Here is a 19560-nt window from a genome sequence, read left to right as displayed (position 1 = left end):
TTATCTCTTAAAATCCTCAGAACTGACCACAATAAAAGATGAGATCAGAGTGTCATGGATTTGATAAAAGAGGTCTATGATATTCACTGTCATTGCAAATAAGAGCAGACTCTCTTGGAAATATTTATAGGCCTGTGATCTTCCGCAATCATTTTCTCCGGTCTATGGGGAATTACACCTAATACACGTTGTCACTGTGTTGAAAGCTGGGACAGGACTGCCCTGGATCAGTGTATGGGTCTTTGATCTTCCACGCTCATCCTCTCCTGTCTATGAATGAGTTGTTCTTTATAATTTCTCCAATATTTTTGTCTGTTCTCTCCATGGAGTACCATGGGATCAACATGTCTGAGCTCATTTAGCGTGACTTCTATAATCTTCCACCCTCAATTTTTCCTATCTGACGTTCATCTTACAGAGATTCAAGGTCAACATGCTGACATGTCATTTAGCTCATATTCTATAATCTTCCACCCTCAGTCTTTCCTGTCTGACCTTCACCTTACAGAGCTTCAAGGTCAACATGTCGTAGTTCAGGATACTGTTCCTGCAAGAGAAGTGAGTCAGCCCATGGTTACTGGCACAGTTCAAGAAAAATTCTCTCCTTATACATGCAGTGAAGGAGCTTTTAGGATCTGAATAAAATAAAGATAGTTTGAACAACAACATTTTAATAGCTATTCAGAAATAAATTACTGGTTGAAAAAGGATTTACGGTTATAAAAAGTGTATGTGTACAGTATTTCACTTAAAGTTTGGCTTATAAATTTGCCCTTTCAGAAGCACATAAAAGCCTTCAAATGATACTTTTGATGTCAACATTTAAGTTTATCTTATATGAAATTTATCTTCACAAAAAAAAAAAATCTTAAGTGACCCCATAAGGCAAGTGAATCGATCAGAATCAAGCAAAATGCGTCGCTTGAAACCATTCAATATTTACTTGTGAAGAACCCCAATCATGAATTCTTAATGTGTGGGTAACTAAAAATTACTGAATTCCACAAACATTGTGGGCTCTTCTTTGTGAACAACAGATCTTCTTATGATGGCATATAGCCACAAACTTCATGACAAAAGTTATAGTCCTATGTACAAAAACAATTTCAGCAGGTTTCATATTTTAGACCAATCGTGCTGAGTCATTTTCATATCTTCCCCCATGACAGTTCTAGTCACCTACCTGTATATCTTGTTTTGAACTGCTTTGATTACATGTATCTTTACAGTGTCAACGTGTTCAGTGGCAACTTTGACAAAACTTTTACACAAAAAGTTGCAAAAGTGTTGTGGAAATGGACGCATCAAAGCCAACCCACTCCAATATTGTAACCATTGCAGTTTCACCACACCTGTCTCTTCATGAAGGTAATATTTTTGCTCTAACCTTCATGATTTTCTCAATCCTGTCCACTTCCTCCCCCAGCATGTCAATGATCTTCTCTCCATGTGCCAGCATGAACAGCTCTGCATCATCAGTTTTCTTTAGGGCCTGCATCTCCTGATTGACAGTGGTAACAAGATACACCTTGTCTTATTTTACGTTTTCCAACATTCGCTAAACAGAAAATGTCGACCTAACTTTTTTCACTCATTTTGTTGAGGCACAATTTACTCTGATATTTTCAGCTAAGTCAAGATTATGCTAAGTTAGAGTAATGTTCTTGGAATACCTTCCCAGGACAAATTCAAACGTGTATTAGTTATAATATGATTTGATGAATACAGGAAAAGGTAATTAAAAGTACATGTAAGTATTTTCTATCAAATATCCAAAGTACAGGTAACTCCAATAAAGACATCTTTTCCATGTCTTACAGCCAGCAACTGCTCCAGGTCCAGCTTGTAAAGATAGGCCCGTGTGATCTCCCTGCCATCAAAGTCAATCTCAGCCTTGAACCTGACCTGACCTCCCATCTCCGTGGCCTTGACATCATGCAATGACCTGAAAGCAAATGCCAAGGTCATTCGTGATTACACTGTTAATTTATTTCATAGACTGCCCATAATAGCCTACTATCAACGGCTATTGTACCTTGGCTACTACTCTTCAGTGTGATCCTGCAATAAGAAACGCATTGGAAAAATTTAAGCTCTGTCTTATGATTATGGTTTTAGAAATGGCACTGTTGATGGGTTTTCCCTTCACTCCACTCACCTGATCATGCGATCTCTTTCCAACTGCTGACTAATGTTATTTTTCCACACAAGAGGAATGGATCTGGAAATATAATAATCACATATGAAACACTTAGTCAAGATAGCACATTAGATCAGGTTCATTTGGGCTCATCTTGTACTAAAATTCTTGCCTTTAACTTGGGTGCAGTTTTACTCATTTAGAGGCCACTAATGGATAAAACAGGCTTGATCTAGTGATCAATTCGCAAACTTTGGTTGGTGAAATGAGCATCTTTTTATTTTCACATTTAAATCAGTGAAAATGTCAGGCTCTTCAGAATTAATAATAATAATGATATTTTACGGGCGTTGTATTTCGGGCACAGCGTTTATTGTGAAGGAAAAGGTGGAATCTAAAGTCCTGAGAATCTGAGGATGTATATTGTCACCATTCATCACCTTTTTTTTTTGGAATATTGCAATTGCTATTACATTCACATACATTTACTTCAGGATCATCAAGAAGTTCATTGCCATGGTAAGAAATGCAAGCTTTAATCCGTGAAGTGATAACAATTTTCAAACTGACACCAACCATACTGAATATTGATCTGCCTTATTATTATTCCTGACATAATACTCATTTGTACATTTATCATATTTATAAAGAAATACAAGTTGCATGAAATTCCCATCAAAAGACTACTCACCTCCCTACTAATGCTGTTGTATTGGTGTAGATAATAAATGAGGCCACACCCCCTAGCAGTCCACCAATCAGCAGAGATCCCAGAGAATCTGCAAAGGGGTTGCCTGTCATATGAGTGACAGTCATACAGCTAGCTGCCACCGTCACACCCATGACAGCCGCTAAATCCTCCAGCAGTACCACGTTCACATTAGGGTCATAACCTCTCCACACTGTGACATACATAAAGGGGTGTGTATAGTACGGTTGAAGTGGAGAGATTATGTAAAACCAATGGATGAATCTTTCACAGAAATACTATCACTTTCACTGGATAACTGGATTTAACACAGATTCAGGTACTGAAACAAAAAACTCTTCTTTGTTCCTAATGACACTCAGACAAGTGCCAAATTTTCCTTTACAGCCACAGCCTGTTGAACTCTTCTTTTCACGGTATTACATATTACTAAGTTAAGAGCACGGACTGCTGATCAACAAAAACTTTTGTGTATCATTAAAACATTCTAATTCACTCCATTTTATTCACATACCATACTCCCAAAACTTCATTTTCTTCTCGGCAGCACTTTTTCTGACTTGGTTTATAGCTACAATTAAACTTGCTGAAAATATGACATAGAAATTTAATGAATATTAAAAACAGATTTACCAACTTTTCTCATACAACATCATATTAATATTAAGAAAAGTTAATAATGAAAGGTAAAGAAATTATTTATATATATCTGATTTATGTTCAATAGTGGACTAAAGGATTTTTCACTCACATGTATTTGATAGCTCTATGGTTAATAGATGGAGCAAAAGTCGAGGATTAAACTCTGATTGTAAGAAAAATCTTATTTTTCTATCCTTGATAAAAACAAATATATTGGAAGTCATTTTATGGTATTAATGTTTAGAAACATCCGTGAGAAAGGTGAATGTGAATACTAACCTCCCTCTGAGGCTAGTGAACCCATCAATATAGCTATAGCCTGTAATAAAACAAAATGTACCACTTTAAGCACAAAAGACAAAATATCCATGTTGTCAACAAATAATACAACCAAGGTACTGTATCAATGAACAGCATCTAACGGTACCAAACGCAGCTGGGTACGAAAGGGTGCCCGAGTGAGGTTCCACATATCTGTAAGGCTTAGGTTTGAAAAACACAAATCATTTTTTTTTCATGGAAATGGAAAATAATACCACGACCATCTCCAAATTTAGACTAACAGTTTACATCCAGTTTTCATCCTTATTTTAGCTGTGCACAGGTATCACATGTATTTCTCCTCTTCACATTAATATCTGAAGGTTTACCACAGTAGAAAAGGTGAAGCAGGGGCCTGCATGGCCTGCGTGGTTAACACGCCGGAGCGGCGCAATGACCCCGCAGTCTCTGAACAATGCTGTCACTGTGAGTTCAAGTACGGCTCATGCTGGCTTCCTCTCCAGTCATGCATGAAAGTTCTACCAGCACCCTATCCGGTTACCTCCCACCATAATGCTAGCCACTTATAAGTGAAAATATTCTTGTATACAGTGTAAAAAACCAATGAAATAAATAAATACAAAATCACAGGGAAGGATTACACTTACCCAGATGAGAGAGCCTAACTCCCCTGGGTGCAAGAAGCCTTGGATACCATGGTAACAGGACAGGCCTGTCCCGAAACAGAAGATGCCCACACCACTGATGAGGGAGGAGATGTAACGGAGGTTGGTGTAACCATACCTGTTTGTAACAAGAGACATTGTGTAACCATACTGTTTGTAACAAGAGCCATTGCGTAACCATACCTGTCTTGTAACAAGAGATATTGTGTAACCATATCTGTTTGTAACAAGACACTGTGTCACCAAACCTGTTTGTAACAAGAAACATAGTGTAACCATATCTGTTAGTAACAAGACATTCTGTAACAAAACCTGTGTGTAACAAGAGTCACTGTGTAACTGTACCTGTTTGTAACAAGAGGGTTTACAGTAAAGAGGAACAACAACAATGGCGTAAATATCACCATCTTCAGTTCACGAAATATATTACTTGCATCAAAAGCCTGATACAATGGTGTATGATCCTAGATGACCAACTAGATACTCTTTGTATCATTGCTATATAAGTAACAATTAGATGTGCCCTAGGGGGACCATATAAGTGATGTATTAAATGATGCAGATGAGTCTGTTAAAATACCAAGTGTTTGAAATTACTTACGGATGTTCTGCGTCAGGTTTCTTAATAGAATGGTAAAGTCCAAATCCTAGGATGATCTGAAGGAACAGAAGAATCAAGCCAATTTTATTGACATTGTCACCTGGAGAACCTATCTGATTTACATTGACTGATGAAAATGTAACCAGGCTTGTAGGTTAAGTTAAAAACATATCTGATATGTACTGACCCAGTTTAGTAGAGAACCTGTTTGTTGTAACATCAACATGCTGAAGAACCAATTTACAATGGGGATCTGTCAAATGTTCTACCGCATAATGCTGGCATCATTTTATTTACATTAACTGTTCCTTTCCCAGCTCATCATGAAGATGTAATACTAAAAACAGTATGATGTTACAATAAAAACTGATATATTGTAATATTGTAGACGTTTATTTCTGGCATAACAATGGCTCAAGGTCCTGCTTCATACCAGAGCCATCTCGTCAGATTAAAACATATACCACCTCCCGATTGTGGGGGAAAAAAACATACAGAAATGTGACCTATGATGTCAGCTAATGATGTCATCTCATTTATTATGCTAAGAATGCCACAACCTACCTGATTTACAGTGTCTGCCACTGAATGAATAAACTCTGAGAACATACTGGAGGAGCCAGTGTACAGCCAGGCAACCAGCTTCAGGACTGTGTTCACACCATTTCTGCCAACATGAACCACAATTGTGACTCAAAAGGTAGCAGTTACTTCTGATTGGCTAAATAATGAGAGGTAATTTGAGGTTAAACCTGCAGTTGTAAATAAGACTGCACATTAACTGTAATCTGAATTAATGTTAAGTACTAATAATTCAATTCAACTCAGTCCCTTACGTATAAACAACTGTTTTACCGTCAAAAATCCACTGATTATTCAAGTGCACATGTACATGTATGTATGTTAATGAATTCTTGTGTTATCATGTCTCCCACTTACAATAAGAATTCACCATAATGCCCGCTACTGTTGTGTAAGTGAAATATTCTTGAGTATTGCATAAAAGACCAATCAAATAAATAAATAAATACAATAATAATTAAGACTAAAATTAATAAAGCTTACAAATGTACAACTATAAGAAGATTTAGTACATGCTGGGACCATACTTACACACAAATGGCATACATGACAACTCTGGCTGACCCTGTCTCCCAGAAGGAAGGTTCTTTGCTCTGAGGAGAAAAATATACAAACTCTCATGATGTTACACCAAATTCACAGCCTTACAAGAAATGATAAGTTACATTTTTGAAACAAGGTCTTGCTTACTTTATTACAGATACACATGGAGGCTAAGAGTATTAAACCAAACCTGACAGAGCCTAGAAGAAATCTGACAGAGCCCAAAGGAAACATAGTAGAGCTCAAGGATAGCCCTGTAGTTCAGAGGCAACCTGACAGAGCCCAAAGGAAACCTAGCAGAGCTCAAGGAAAACCTGGCAGTTCACAGGTAACCTGTCAGAGCCCAAGGGAAACCTCCCAGAGCTCACAGATGATCAGTAAGAGTTGAGAAATCATAGCACCTGACAAACTCACACGTGACAAACTCACACGTCATTATCAATGACGGTCCCTCAGTAAGACACCATTTAACGGACAATGCACCCACCCACCTGAGCGACTTTATCCTCCCCATGTATGTACGGTTTCTCGTCCCCTGTGATTGTTAACCGGCTCTTCAACTCCTCTGGTATCTTCAGGCGTAAGATGTCCTCGGGTGAAAGGGAAGGAACTGTGGGCAGACATGATAAGAGGTGAAAGGAACACAACATTGTTTGAATGAAAAGTCTGAACCATTTTTATATTCACACTGAGCTTGATCACCCCATGTAGACACAGAGGCTAAAATCATGTTCATATGGTAGAACAATATAGAGGACAATACTCAGGTATTTCATGATTACTGCAGAAGCAAAACAACTGGGGTTTTTTTTCCATTATTAATTATAAAATATGAATGAAAAAGTGATAGACAGAAAGATTGATAATACTCAGAAGCGAAACTAATCATCTGGGTGTCATAAGTTTGTGTGCTTCTTTTCTCAGGGTTTATGCCATTTTTAAAGTGAAAGATAGCACCTGACTAATGTTTATGTCCACTGAAAGGCTACCATTCATAGTATCTTAAACTGGCATTAAAGTGAACATAAAGTCAGCTACTAAAAATGAATTAAATAATAAAGCAGTATTCCAGAAATGTTCTAAAAATACTGAAAAAATTCTACACCTCTTATCAACAAAATAAATAGTAAACGATCGTCAGTACCTAGCCACTCATTTGGTGACGCCATTTTGCCATATTATAGCTATCTTAAGTAATGTCACAAAACCTAAGAGCTCCTCCAAACAGTCGGTATTAAAGAAGATGCCAATGAGAAAATACAAACAGAAACGCCTGATACCCAACCACAGAGTGTCAGTTTGTTTCAATAATTTTACTGCATTTTATAAAACAGAGAAAAAATATCCCTTGTATGAGAGAAAGACAAAGGGCAAAATTCAAATTCTTCAGTTCTAATAAATGTAGAGATAAAAAGACTATGATAAGATTTAACTAATTTAAAGCATTATCCAATAGATGCCATTTTCTCATTCCCATAAATCGACATCCCACATGAATTTTTCACTGACTGTGATATTTGTTATTTAGCAACTGCATGCTGTCTAAACGCTAACATGAATGACAAAAAAATATATTTGTATAATTTGAACATCATGTCTAGGTATGCCTAAGGGCTACTGGGGGAGATGAATGCGGTTTGTGCTGAGACGGTATGCTGGCTGCTGTCTGACGTAAGATGTAATACGATCGTTGAATATTACACGGCTTATAAATCAACTCATTTACGTCTGTGGTGGTCTGTAAATGATACAGACCTGTCCCACAACACTGTGTGAAATGGCCCTTCGACTACACGTAAATAAATCGTTGTAAACGATCTCAGAATGATGTCTTACGCAGTCGTTCTGTGTTATCATATGTCACTGCATGGAGTGTATAGGTAAAGGCTAAGCCACAGCTTAGGCTGCACAATCTAATAGCAACATGTTTTATTGGATAAAATACTCAAGATGGCTTACTTGATTCACACAAGACATTTGTGCAGTATTGTCATTTTGTTCTACATGCTATTCGGTGAAATCTCGAATAGCATGTAGAATGATACTTTTTACAAAACCTGACTATCATGCTTTTCATTGAAACATGTAGCCAGGTGTTGTCTTGTCCTTTAACATATTTTTGACAAATATGACAACTCTGTCTTGTAGCAGTATGACATGTACACCATGCCAATGACACCCGACACTCACATCACTGTGGGGTACTCATAGACAATATGTAAAAAATAAACAGCTGACCATTGACATTACATCTACATGTGATTATATGATTCTACAAGGGAGATAACTCACCTGAGACTTTACCACTCAGGCTGTCCCTGTAGAATCGCCTCGTTTTCTCCCTTGCCAATCTTTCCGCATCTCCCCAGATTTCCATAGCTCTGGAACAATAATGCATTCAATTTCTATATCATCAATATCAATACTATACAACTATAATGATCACTGAGCTAATATTGATACCCAACAACAACAATTACATGTATGTAACACATGGACTTTCATAACAATTAACTAGTTTTGCAATAACGCACTTGAGATGGAAAATAAGTTATGTATTTGCATGTAGATTTGTTTTAAAAATTGAACTAAATCAGACAGAGAATTTTGTGAAATCATTTACTGTGAAATGTATATATTCAAATTATAATATTTCTAGCACTCAATCACGTACGTCTAAGTAAATATTACTGAGCTATGATGAGTGTTACAATGTCTGTTTTGTAATTCTATTAAACTCATTCAATGTGACATCAGCATCCTTTACCTTTTCTCAACATCTGACCTCATGTACATCGTTAGCGGGGCTTTGTGCTCATATGGACTTCGTCGCATGTATTTAGGTAATGAGTCTAAATCACTGAAATAAGGTAAGAATATGTGACTGTTAAATGTGATGAAAACAAAGAGTCAACTGAAGTAACATTAACTTTCTATTTCACCATTCCGATGGTTGGATCGGTAAATGATGAACTCTTTTAATACAACCTGTGGACCAACATGACTGATATTTGTTCAAAACCACTGCACATTCATCATTTCTCGATTGTGCCAAAACACTGATGGAATAACATAAGGTATCCAATGTTTCTCTTTCTACTTTTTGCTATTCTGTCATATAAGGATTATCTGATTGGTATTGTATGTCATACATTATGGTCAATGGTATGGTGGGAGGAAACCAGACTGAGGTCACTTTCACAAGACTTCATAAATCACTTTTGTGTAACTTTTCTCGTAAATGACGTCGCCTTATGGCAAAATAACCCAAACATCTTTTACGAAGAAAGATACGAGAAACATGACTTACGAAGTTTTGTGAAAGTGGCCCCAGTACTGGAGAATCCCATGCTGTCCACAGGTTGCTGGCATACCTTCCCAGTTGGTCAGTCAAAACTATACTGCTCGTGAAAAGACTGCACAGTACAGTCATCCACGGCAGCATGATGTACCAGGACAGCTGCCTTTTCTTGTACCACAGATACAAGTACAATGTAATGCACTATCATGTAGGTTGTCATGTCTATATTCACATGACAAAGAGGAATCATTACAGTCACCCACTGCAGCATGGTGTAACAGGACAGCTGCCTTTCTTGTGCCACAGATACAAGTACAATGTAATGCACTATCATGTAGGTTGTCATGTCTATATTCACATGACAAAGAGGAATGATTACAGTCACCCACGGCAGCATGATGTACCAGGACAGCTGCCTTTTCTTGTACCACAGATACAAGTACAATGTAATGCACTATCATGTAGGTTGTCATGTCTATATTCACATGACAAAGAGGAATGATTACAGTCACCCACTGCAGCATGGTGTAACAGGACAGCTGCCTTTCTTGTACCACAGATACAAGTACAATGTAATGCACAATCATGTAGGTTGTCATGTCTATATTCACATGACAAAGAGGAATCATTACAGTCACCCACTTCAGCATGGTGTACCAGGACAGCTGCCTTTCTTGTACCACAGAGATAAGTACAACTTAATGCATTATCATGTAGGTTGTCGTGTCTATATTCACATGACAAAGAGAAAAACATTTTACCCATTTTGTTGAACAAATTTCAAAGAGAACAGGACATACTCAGCTGACAGCAGGTATTCATTCATGGCTCGGACCGGGGTGATGAAAATATTACCAGAGTAGTTATAATCAATCTTCTTTCTAATTTTGGCAGTGACTGGAAAGACAAAAACATGAAAATATCTGGTCTGAAAATTTAATAATTATAGTATCCATAAAGAATTTCAAGTTCCAGCTCACAGTTTTAGCAGAGTTATTAGAGTAAAGCAACTATGTCCATCTGTAAATGCCATAAACATTAATCCAATGTGTCAGTTGAGAGTGACATGGCTATGGTGTGAGGTGCAACTTTATTAAGCAAAATTTTATACATTTAAATTCTGAGAAGTGTTTAAAAAAGTTTCACTTTCACCTGTTGCTTTCTGTCCATACAGACTACTGAAGGGTCTACTTCCTAACTAACACAATGGAAGTATGGATATAACGACTGGCATTTGCAGTAAAATTATTACGAGATACACAGTTCTGAAATGAAAAACTCTTCTGGAATAATTTTTGATGCTGAAGGTAAATTGTCAAGGTGACCAAAACCAAGAACAGCACACATTCCACGTAAACTACCTGTACTTCCAACCCGATTCATTCATTTGATATACATGCACATGTAGAACAGTGGACACATGTATACATTATTTACATGCAGTCCACTGACCTTTGACCACTTTAGGGGATTGGTCTGTGCTCCCTGAAGTATCATCTTCAGCTGTCTTTGTCCCCGCTGTCTTTTTATCACTATGGTTTTCATCTTTAGCTCCGCCTTGATCTGTACTGACAGTTCGACAACATAGCTCTTTCGCCAGGAATGATCTGCTCAGTTTGAACTGTTTACTGTAGGGAATCCCAGGAATCATTTTCTTGGGCACACTCAGTCTGGCTGAATAAGGTCTTTGGCATACTGACAAAAGATTGCAAAAGTTATTTTTTGCCCATTAGTACAAGCATGCATACATCTATTTGTATCTTAATTTTTGTCTAGTTGTCTACAGAAGTTTTAATACTGAAATGAAATTTCCCTTGTTTAATTTCTATCTAACTATCTTCCCTTCTTCATTACAATTATTTTTACACCTGAATGAAATTTTGTCGCACAATGAAATCCTTGTTATCTCTTGACCATTAGAAAGTGTAGTATTTGGTAAGAACTGGCTCTTGATTTTTTTTTTTTTTTTTGATTGGTGTTTTACGCCGTACTCAAGAATATTTCACTTATACGACGGCGGCCAGCATTATGGTGGGTGGAAACCGCACAGAACCCGGGGGAAACCCACGACCATCCGCAGGTAGCTGACAGACCTTCCCACATATGGCCGGAACTGGCTCTTGAAGCTGTGTTTATGTAGAATCACTGTGATATCTACAAGCAATCACTCATTCAACACTGCTTTGTACTTCATGATATTTTCCTAATGTTAAACCATTTGTCTACTACAAAGCATGAAAGTCCATAATTCCTGTCACTTTTTAAGCACAAGAGAGGTTAAAGGATACATGAAAAGGAATTTTCAAACAAAGACTATGTTTCTAAGCAAAATGAAGAAAATTATGCTCTAGAATTTCTGTTAAAAAATAATTTTCAAATTTTCGGGGGTATTTTTATACCTGTTAATTATACCTCTATATTATGCATATTTTCCGTAAATGGTCATTTTTTTCCGAAATTACGTCATTGTTGATCTTGCTCGAAACACGGTGAACACCTCTGAAGAGCCGCTATAGTGTCGGCAAAGTGACATGTACACAGATACTGTATGGCTTCTTTGGGCCAGGATATGGCCAGCTTAGCGTATCCTCAGCACCCCTACACTGATGTGTTATGAATTTTAACATATAACACTTAGCCCCTAAGCCCAAGACTTCGGTCTAAGGATTGATTATATACAATGACACACGGGGACCACTGGCCACCTTTGCTGGCCCGAGGGCCATGTGGACCCGATTCTGGTATAATGCTTACAAAGAGCTACCCCCAGTTTAATTTCGAAGCATGCACATTAGATTCGTCCTGAATACACACAGAGCACGGCAATTCAGAAAGTTAAAATATTTCTGCACATTTTGCCTCAGTCGCTACTTGCCTTTACATCACCATTTTCCTGTAAATCTTGGCTGAAGTCAAAAATAGGCCCATATTTAGCAGGTCGCCATGCGCTGCCATGTTTTTAAAATCCGGGTCAGTGAAGCGAGAATGCGCAACAGCAGTTGACCTTTCCTTGAAATTTGGAATGGAACAGTTGTCGAAGATAAGCTCCCTTCTGTTACTGCAAACTTTATTTGACAGTTCGCACAAACAGAGGGGTCACTCTACTCCTTAGCCTTCAGTCAACTGCAAATTCGCACCTCTGCATTTTCATGGCTTTCTATCTGTCATAACTGACAGACAAATGATCAAACCATAGGGACGTCATGAAAGGTCAACCACACATGCGCAGGGAGCAACAACTCGATTTATATTGTTACGATGTCAAAACAGCATATGAGAGTAAGTCACAACTGTAAATTATCTTGGATGTACTGGTCGTGAAGACTGCAGTATGTGGAAAAAATTGGCAGAGTTTTGCCTGGTTAATGCATGTATTGGTCATTTTGCACACATTTTGTAGTACAGAGTTTCCCAGCGCTAAGCTGTTCTTAAATGCCAATATTTTAACTTGGAAGACTCCTCAGCTGTGATCTACACCTAACCCCATATTAACAGATGACAGTTGAGATCTTTGGCTACACACTGGGTGGACTATGTTTACGTGTAGGTATGAAAGCTCTGGAACAAATTCAGAATATACCTTTACAGTATATCAGTCGAGTGTACTTCGATTGGCCAGTTTGCTGCAAGAGAGACTTAAGCTGTGTCTCCACCAAAGGGTACAACTCTCTCCTGACAGCCTGTTTCCACATTATTACAAAAACTGGACAGCTGCAACCAAAAGAAAAAAAAAAAAACATAAACGAGTAATCTGTATTTTACTGTTTCTTAATTGCTCTTACTTGATCTGGCTTAATTTCAATTTAATCTGGATTTTGGTTATTGAAGACATGACTGAAGAAAATACGATCATGCAGTTGGACTGTCTATTCAAGACTGACATTATCAGATGTCCAGTTTTCGACAATGATCAAGCAAGAAATTAAACATCATAAGGCTGTAAAATAGGCACTAAGCCTTGACCAGCGTTAGATGTACATTTATCCACACCTTCCTGTGAAATTTTAATATACTCAATCATGACATACCCGTAACCTTAAATACCAGTAATTAAATTTCTGTCAATTTTGGTTCCAGTTTAACGCAGACATCTTCGCAACAAAATGTACCTTCCTCAAGAAAGAGCTCTACATACACGAAAGAGTGCTTTCCCTTTCGATATACACTTCCCATCAACATCTTCAGCACGCAAGCCTACTACTTTGAGGTTTTGCATACATTTTGTTTTAGTTTGTTTTTTTCTCAGTAATTATTTAATTCACCTGATAAACTATAGGTAGGTCTTTGAGGAGCAATTTGTAAAAATGAGCCTATTTCGACCCCTATGCTGGGATCTGTATCAAACACATTTTGAGTTTATCCTGCATTATGCGTTTTATTTTCGATGGGTCCACCGATTTGTAGAACAGCACGACCCGCCTAGATACAAAACGGTCCTAGAGATGCCCGTAAACAATGGTGGAAACAAGACCCATCTGGATACAAAACGGTCCCAGAGATGGCCATAAGCAATAGTGGGAAATACGACTCGCTTTAAAGCGGACATAGAGAGGCTCATACATAATGGTGGAAACAAGACCCGTCTGGATAAAAAACGGTCCCAGAAATGGCTATAAGCAATAGTGGGAAACACTATATTTTAAATTTGAAAACGGCCCTAGAGATGCCCGTAAACAAAGGTGGAAACAAGACCCATCTGGATACAAAACGGTCCTAGAGATGGCCATAAGAAATAGTGAGAAACACTACCCGACTAGATAAAAAACGATCCCAGAGATGGCCATAAGCAATAGTGGGAAACACGACCCGACTAGACATAAAACGGCATTAGACATGCTCATAATGAATGGTGGAAACAAGACCAGTCTGGATAGAAAACGGCCCCAGAGATGGCCATAAGCAATAGTGAGAAACACGACCCGCCTACATACAAAACGGCCCTAGAGATGCTCGTAAACAATGGTGGAAACAAGACCCATCTGGATACAAAACGGTCCCAGAGATGGCCATAAGCAATAGTGAGAAACACGACCCGCCTACAAACAAAACGGCCCTAGACATGCTCATAATGAATGGTGGAAACATGATTCGCCTAGACACAAACTGTTCCATGTAGGGTACATTTAAAAAACACAGGGCGACATGATAAAACGATACATGCTGAAATTCATGCTGAGTGATGCATGAGCTCACGATGCAATAGAAAGTGGCAATGGAGACATTGGAATTGCCTCTCCTGTGGCTATTACAGTATCAAACTTGCATTAGGCACCTTAACCCTTCTGTGACTGCATAATCGATCGTGACATTAAGACTAAAAACAGAACAACATATTTATTGCAAAACGTTTTTCATTGGATGGCAAACTTAAAAAACAATTTACTTCAATATATGTATGTTTAAAAGTTAATGTTAAGTTATTTGGGAACTTTAATAACCAAGTGTGCTTGATGTGAACGACAAGGAATGCTAATAAATGAATGTTATTTACGTATGGATTGGTTTTCAGTAATTTCTCGTCCGTTAATTGAACTCACATACACAAACGCACACACGCACACATATATATGTACATTAGTTGCGGTGAAATTGCAACCGGGATGTATACGCTCTCATTAACATGTATATACAATCAGGCAAGGTATACGATTTGGATTAAACTTTTGCACCTATGGAACATTCCTTGCGTCTTTCCAGCATCATTAAAAGCTGTTGACTGCATCCTTCCCTTTATATGAATCCGTTCTGGTTCCATATTTTGTGCACTTCCTTAGTTCTTTGGTGGTTTGTGTTAAACTTTGTTTTGGAAATTGGCCTTGCCGTTATTGAAAGGAACGTCCCTTATACATGGTTCGCGATTAGTATATTTACGATATTGTCTGTTTTGACATTTAGATTATTACAAACTTCAGTCAAACTCATTCAATACTGACAGATGTATTTCAGTTTAACAGTTTATCATAGATATTCTGGTGTGCATGTCTCCCAAGTCGGGAGACCCGGGATCAAATCCTTATCTGGTCATTCCAAAGAGTAAAAAGATACTTGTTGCTTCCTCTCTTGGCGCTCAGCACTGAGAGGTTATGGAGCGCCAAAGAAACAGGACTGCTTGGCCCGGTGAAGGTACAATGTGACTGGGTGGGGTGGCATGCCTGGTGTCTTCGGCATGACACTTCAGAGGCGGCAGCACGTTGATCGCATGGACTGACACAAGAAGACAGTATATATGTAGACACGCCTAATGACTTATCGCGGTCATGTGACTGAAAAATTGTTAAGTACAACGTAAAAGTCAGAGCATACATAATTTCTTAAACATGGGAATGGTCGTCAGTCACTTGGGAAAGGTCACTGGTTTACCCAATGCATTCCGACTTCCTCTGTTTCCACAAAATTAACTTTTTTTTCGCGTCAGGCCGCTGTCTCTATATGAGCTTGCTCTGTTTTAGTGACCATCTTTGTGAATTTTTACTCATGCTCTTGGTGTCAGAAGGAACTTTCAAGTCCAATACAGGCAGGTTTACTTTTTGTATTTGAGTGTTGACCTTTATGTTTTGACTTGGGGCCTTTACGCAGGACAACGTAGGCAATACCTGTATGGCAATACCTCCATCGGAATATCTGGTTTTGCAAATTCTTGTAATAATATACATGTTCAGAAGTGATCTGGAGTGAAATTCCCAATATAATACTGCGTTGGATATGGACAGTGCAGTGGTTTTGTTTGCCAGTGGACAAGGTTATTCATTACAAATTTCAGGGGACTAAAAATAACTTGTTGGCAGGACATACAGGTGTGATTTAAACTGTACATTATCGATAATGTTTTTATTCCTTCAAATGACAGGTTCTCAGCTTTCGACCAAAATAGTCCCCCAGCTGTGGCTACACCCACCTAATCCAGTAAAATTAAAATCTGAAGTTTCACTTCATTTTATTCCAGGTCAAGCGCTATTTTAAAAAGATAGCATAAATAGCATGGTTCAATTATTAACGATTGAATCTTTACTCATATTCTGAGTAAACAATGACAAATGCCAACTAACTTTACGCGAAGTGGATCTGTTTCTCTACACAGACGTTCGTGGATGATAATAAGAGATGAGGACTTCGTGCCAGAAAATGAAATAAAGCGATCAGTCCGCACAATAAGCAGTTTTATTGTCCACAACAAACGGGGAATGGTTTGATGATGTCTTTGTAACCCAATAAAAGAATATTATGCGTTGACAGTAGTCTAATTATATTATACGATAAAGTACCCCTGAGGGTAGAAAGTCAGTCAACACAGAAACAACAAATACCTCGGAGGTAACCGTTTATCAACGCAAAGAGATCTTTCTGCCAAGTGTAAAACGCAAATGTCATTTGTCAATCCTTAAAATAGGTCCCGGGAGAGCATTTAAAAAGAAGGAAGTGGCGCAAAAAAGACATACATTTTTAACCCAAAATGAAATAAGCAGTAAAAGATCTTGACCTCACGCTAACAAAATGCTAATTTGAGGATTGAATAATATTGGAAAGTCGATATTTTGGTTATAAGAAACGGGATTTCGTTTTGGCGTGTCTACTGAAAGGGATCATCATGGGGAAAATGTGCCTCCTAGCCCTTTCATTTAAATGGCTAAACTGACAAGGGACAACTGTCGCGTGTAAAAATGAAATTGATCTGGCATAAAAAAGGATAGATGTCAAAACAAGACCTTGTAGAGTTTTTGCCATTTAAATTGCCTGTCACGCATCTATATGTAATTTTCAATTCAAATGCTATAGCATTATCACGTTAATATTTAATTGGTTTGTTCTTACATTTATATTTTATTTATCCATATGTAAGACATGATCATCGACATTCGGACTTCTCATCACATGCACGCATGAACTGTTCCTGACCGATCGAGTTAATATTGGAGCAGCCCAACCCCACATATATTGAAGTTTTCCGATAAGCCTGTAGAAATTCGAGGGAAACCATTTACAGCATTTATGGAAAGTGCCTTAAAATTTCGTGAACTCAGCCCTAAAAGTGTTTAGTGAAACTAGATAATGGAACGTGGTCCACGATAATTTTTTTGCCATCGCAAGTGACCTTTATGGTGCCAGACATAATACTCGGTTAATGAAAGAAGTTCGTCGGGCTGGTGTTTTTATATGAAAAAGGAGGCATCATATGGATTGCTTGAGAGCAATCTTTGATCACTACTCGCCGTCAGTACTTCCCGTTACATCCCGAAATATTTGCCTTCCACATACTTACAGGACATCGATCTATTTGGAATAACACATTTATCCCAGCTCAGTGTTGTTCACGAACTAGGCCTCAATCCGTAATGTGTCAGACATCATATGCTATATGCTGAGTAGCGTATACGTTTAAATGACTGTGTAGTCAGTGTCGCGGATATGTAGAGGCCTCGACACTAATGAATATTGGCGTTGCAAAATTTGGAGCTTTCCAGAATGGAATGAAGCCAGCCTGAGAACGCGTCATGAACAGAAGCTGATGTACTTCACATCTGTCATACTGACTCAGGAATGTTTTGTAACAGAGAAGATGGTGTTGTTGTGCCAGAGGTTCATACCACTTACTGCTTCTCTTCATGAAGGACACAGGTAGAAGTAACGGCGGCGATACAGACAGATAAACGAGAAGGCAAATCACCGCTTACATCGCACGACATGACACTAATGTTCTGGTCATTTTGAACAACCAATGTAACGCCTCAACGAGAAAAGTAAACTGGAGGAGACCTTGATGCTGGGGATTCCCCCTGTAATCCCTCAATTCTTCAAACCGAAGCTGTACATCAAAGTGCCGCTGCTGACTACATGCTTAATACGCCGACAACCGCGGATGGGTATAAACGGTAGACACATTGTATGTCTATTTAATTCACGCTCTCTTAGTAAAAAGCTGGGGAATGACTGACTGGGGGATTTATGTCTGTGTTTAGATGGAATTTGTAAAATCTCTAATAAGGTGAGTTGGCTTCCTCGCCAATCAAGCCGATGCAGATCTTGGCTTTTGTAGTTTGGTCACGTACCAGAAATACCTCACATAGCTAGAATCAATGGACACTTTATTTTATAATGCACCTTAAAGGTACTTCGATTATCGATTGATTTAAAAACTAGACTGCGTGATTTGTGGGAGAACTTGTGAACATAATATTAGTAAAAATCATGGGTTATTTTGCCAAACTACAGCATACTGGCCAGATCACTTCTTAATCCAATAATAAAAGAATGTCCCAGGGAAAATATTTACACTGAAATAAATGCTTACCAGCATTGCAAAATTTACTGTGGGAGCAGCACGATCCGCTCAGATACAAAACGTCCCCGAGATACCCATAAAGATTAAGTAAGGAGTAACTAGATTAATTAATGTGTAAACTAAACATGTGACCATAAAAAACAGTTTCACTTTTACTTATTGTAGATCAAGCCCTATTTAAACTAGACAGCATAAAAAGCATAGTTCAATTTATTAACGACGGAAACTTTATTCATATTCTAAGCAGCCGGCCACTAACTTTACACGAGAAGTATTTTCGACAAAGGCTGTAGACCTGTTTATCTACACAGGCGTTTCGTGGATGATAATAAGAGATGAGGGCTTCTTGTGTGAGCATTAAACGTAGCGATCAGTCCATACAATAGGTAATTTTATGGTAAGTAATGGTGTCTGTATGACCCAATAACAGGTCAAAATCAATGCTGAGGGTAGAAAGTAAGTTAACAGAGAAGCAACAATAAGCAGTTTTTTTGTCCACAACAATCGGGGAATGATTTGATGATGTCTTTGTAACCCAATAAAAGAATATTATGCGTTGATAATAGTCTAAGTATATTATACGATAAAGTACCCCTGAGGGTAGAAAGTCCGTCAACACAGAAACAACAAAGACCTTAGAGGTAACCGTTTATGAAACTAAAGAGGTATTTTCGCGAAGTGCAAAACGGGCATGCCATTTGTCAATCCTTAAAATAGCCCCTAGACAGTATTTAAAGCAGCGGCATCAAAAAATACTAACACGTTTTCTAAATGAAATTAGCCGGAAAAGGCTCAAGTTCACGCTAACAAAAAGTTGT

The 19560-nt window shown here is 38.2% G+C and overlaps 1 protein-coding gene across 1 annotated transcript; it reads right to left on the bottom strand.

Annotated features, from left to right (window-relative positions):
• LOC135472918 (proton-coupled zinc antiporter SLC30A9, mitochondrial-like) lies at positions 1–13572 on the bottom strand. The gene is made up of 18 exons (XM_064752650.1): positions 13494–13572; positions 13046–13176; positions 10918–11160; positions 10266–10362; positions 8932–9024; positions 8457–8545; positions 6656–6774; positions 6153–6214; positions 5604–5706; positions 5040–5095; positions 4421–4556; positions 3771–3810; positions 3364–3435; positions 2832–3042; positions 2159–2221; positions 1819–1945; positions 1388–1501; positions 1–547 (listed from the first exon to the last, which is right to left on the bottom strand). Exons 2-18 carry the CDS (start codon positions 13155–13157, stop codon positions 503–505), a joined length of 1782 nt encoding a protein of 593 aa, XP_064608720.1. The 5' UTR covers positions 13158–13176; positions 13494–13572; the 3' UTR covers positions 1–502.
• Between the last annotated feature and the right edge of the window lie 5988 nt (positions 13573–19560).

This window comes from Liolophura sinensis, chromosome 8 (genome assembly GCF_032854445.1).
Source record: "Liolophura sinensis isolate JHLJ2023 chromosome 8, CUHK_Ljap_v2, whole genome shotgun sequence".
In the NCBI taxonomy this organism is placed as follows: domain Eukaryota; kingdom Metazoa; phylum Mollusca; class Polyplacophora; order Chitonida; family Chitonidae; genus Liolophura; species Liolophura sinensis.
This window is presented reverse-complemented; position numbering and strand designations above follow the sequence as displayed.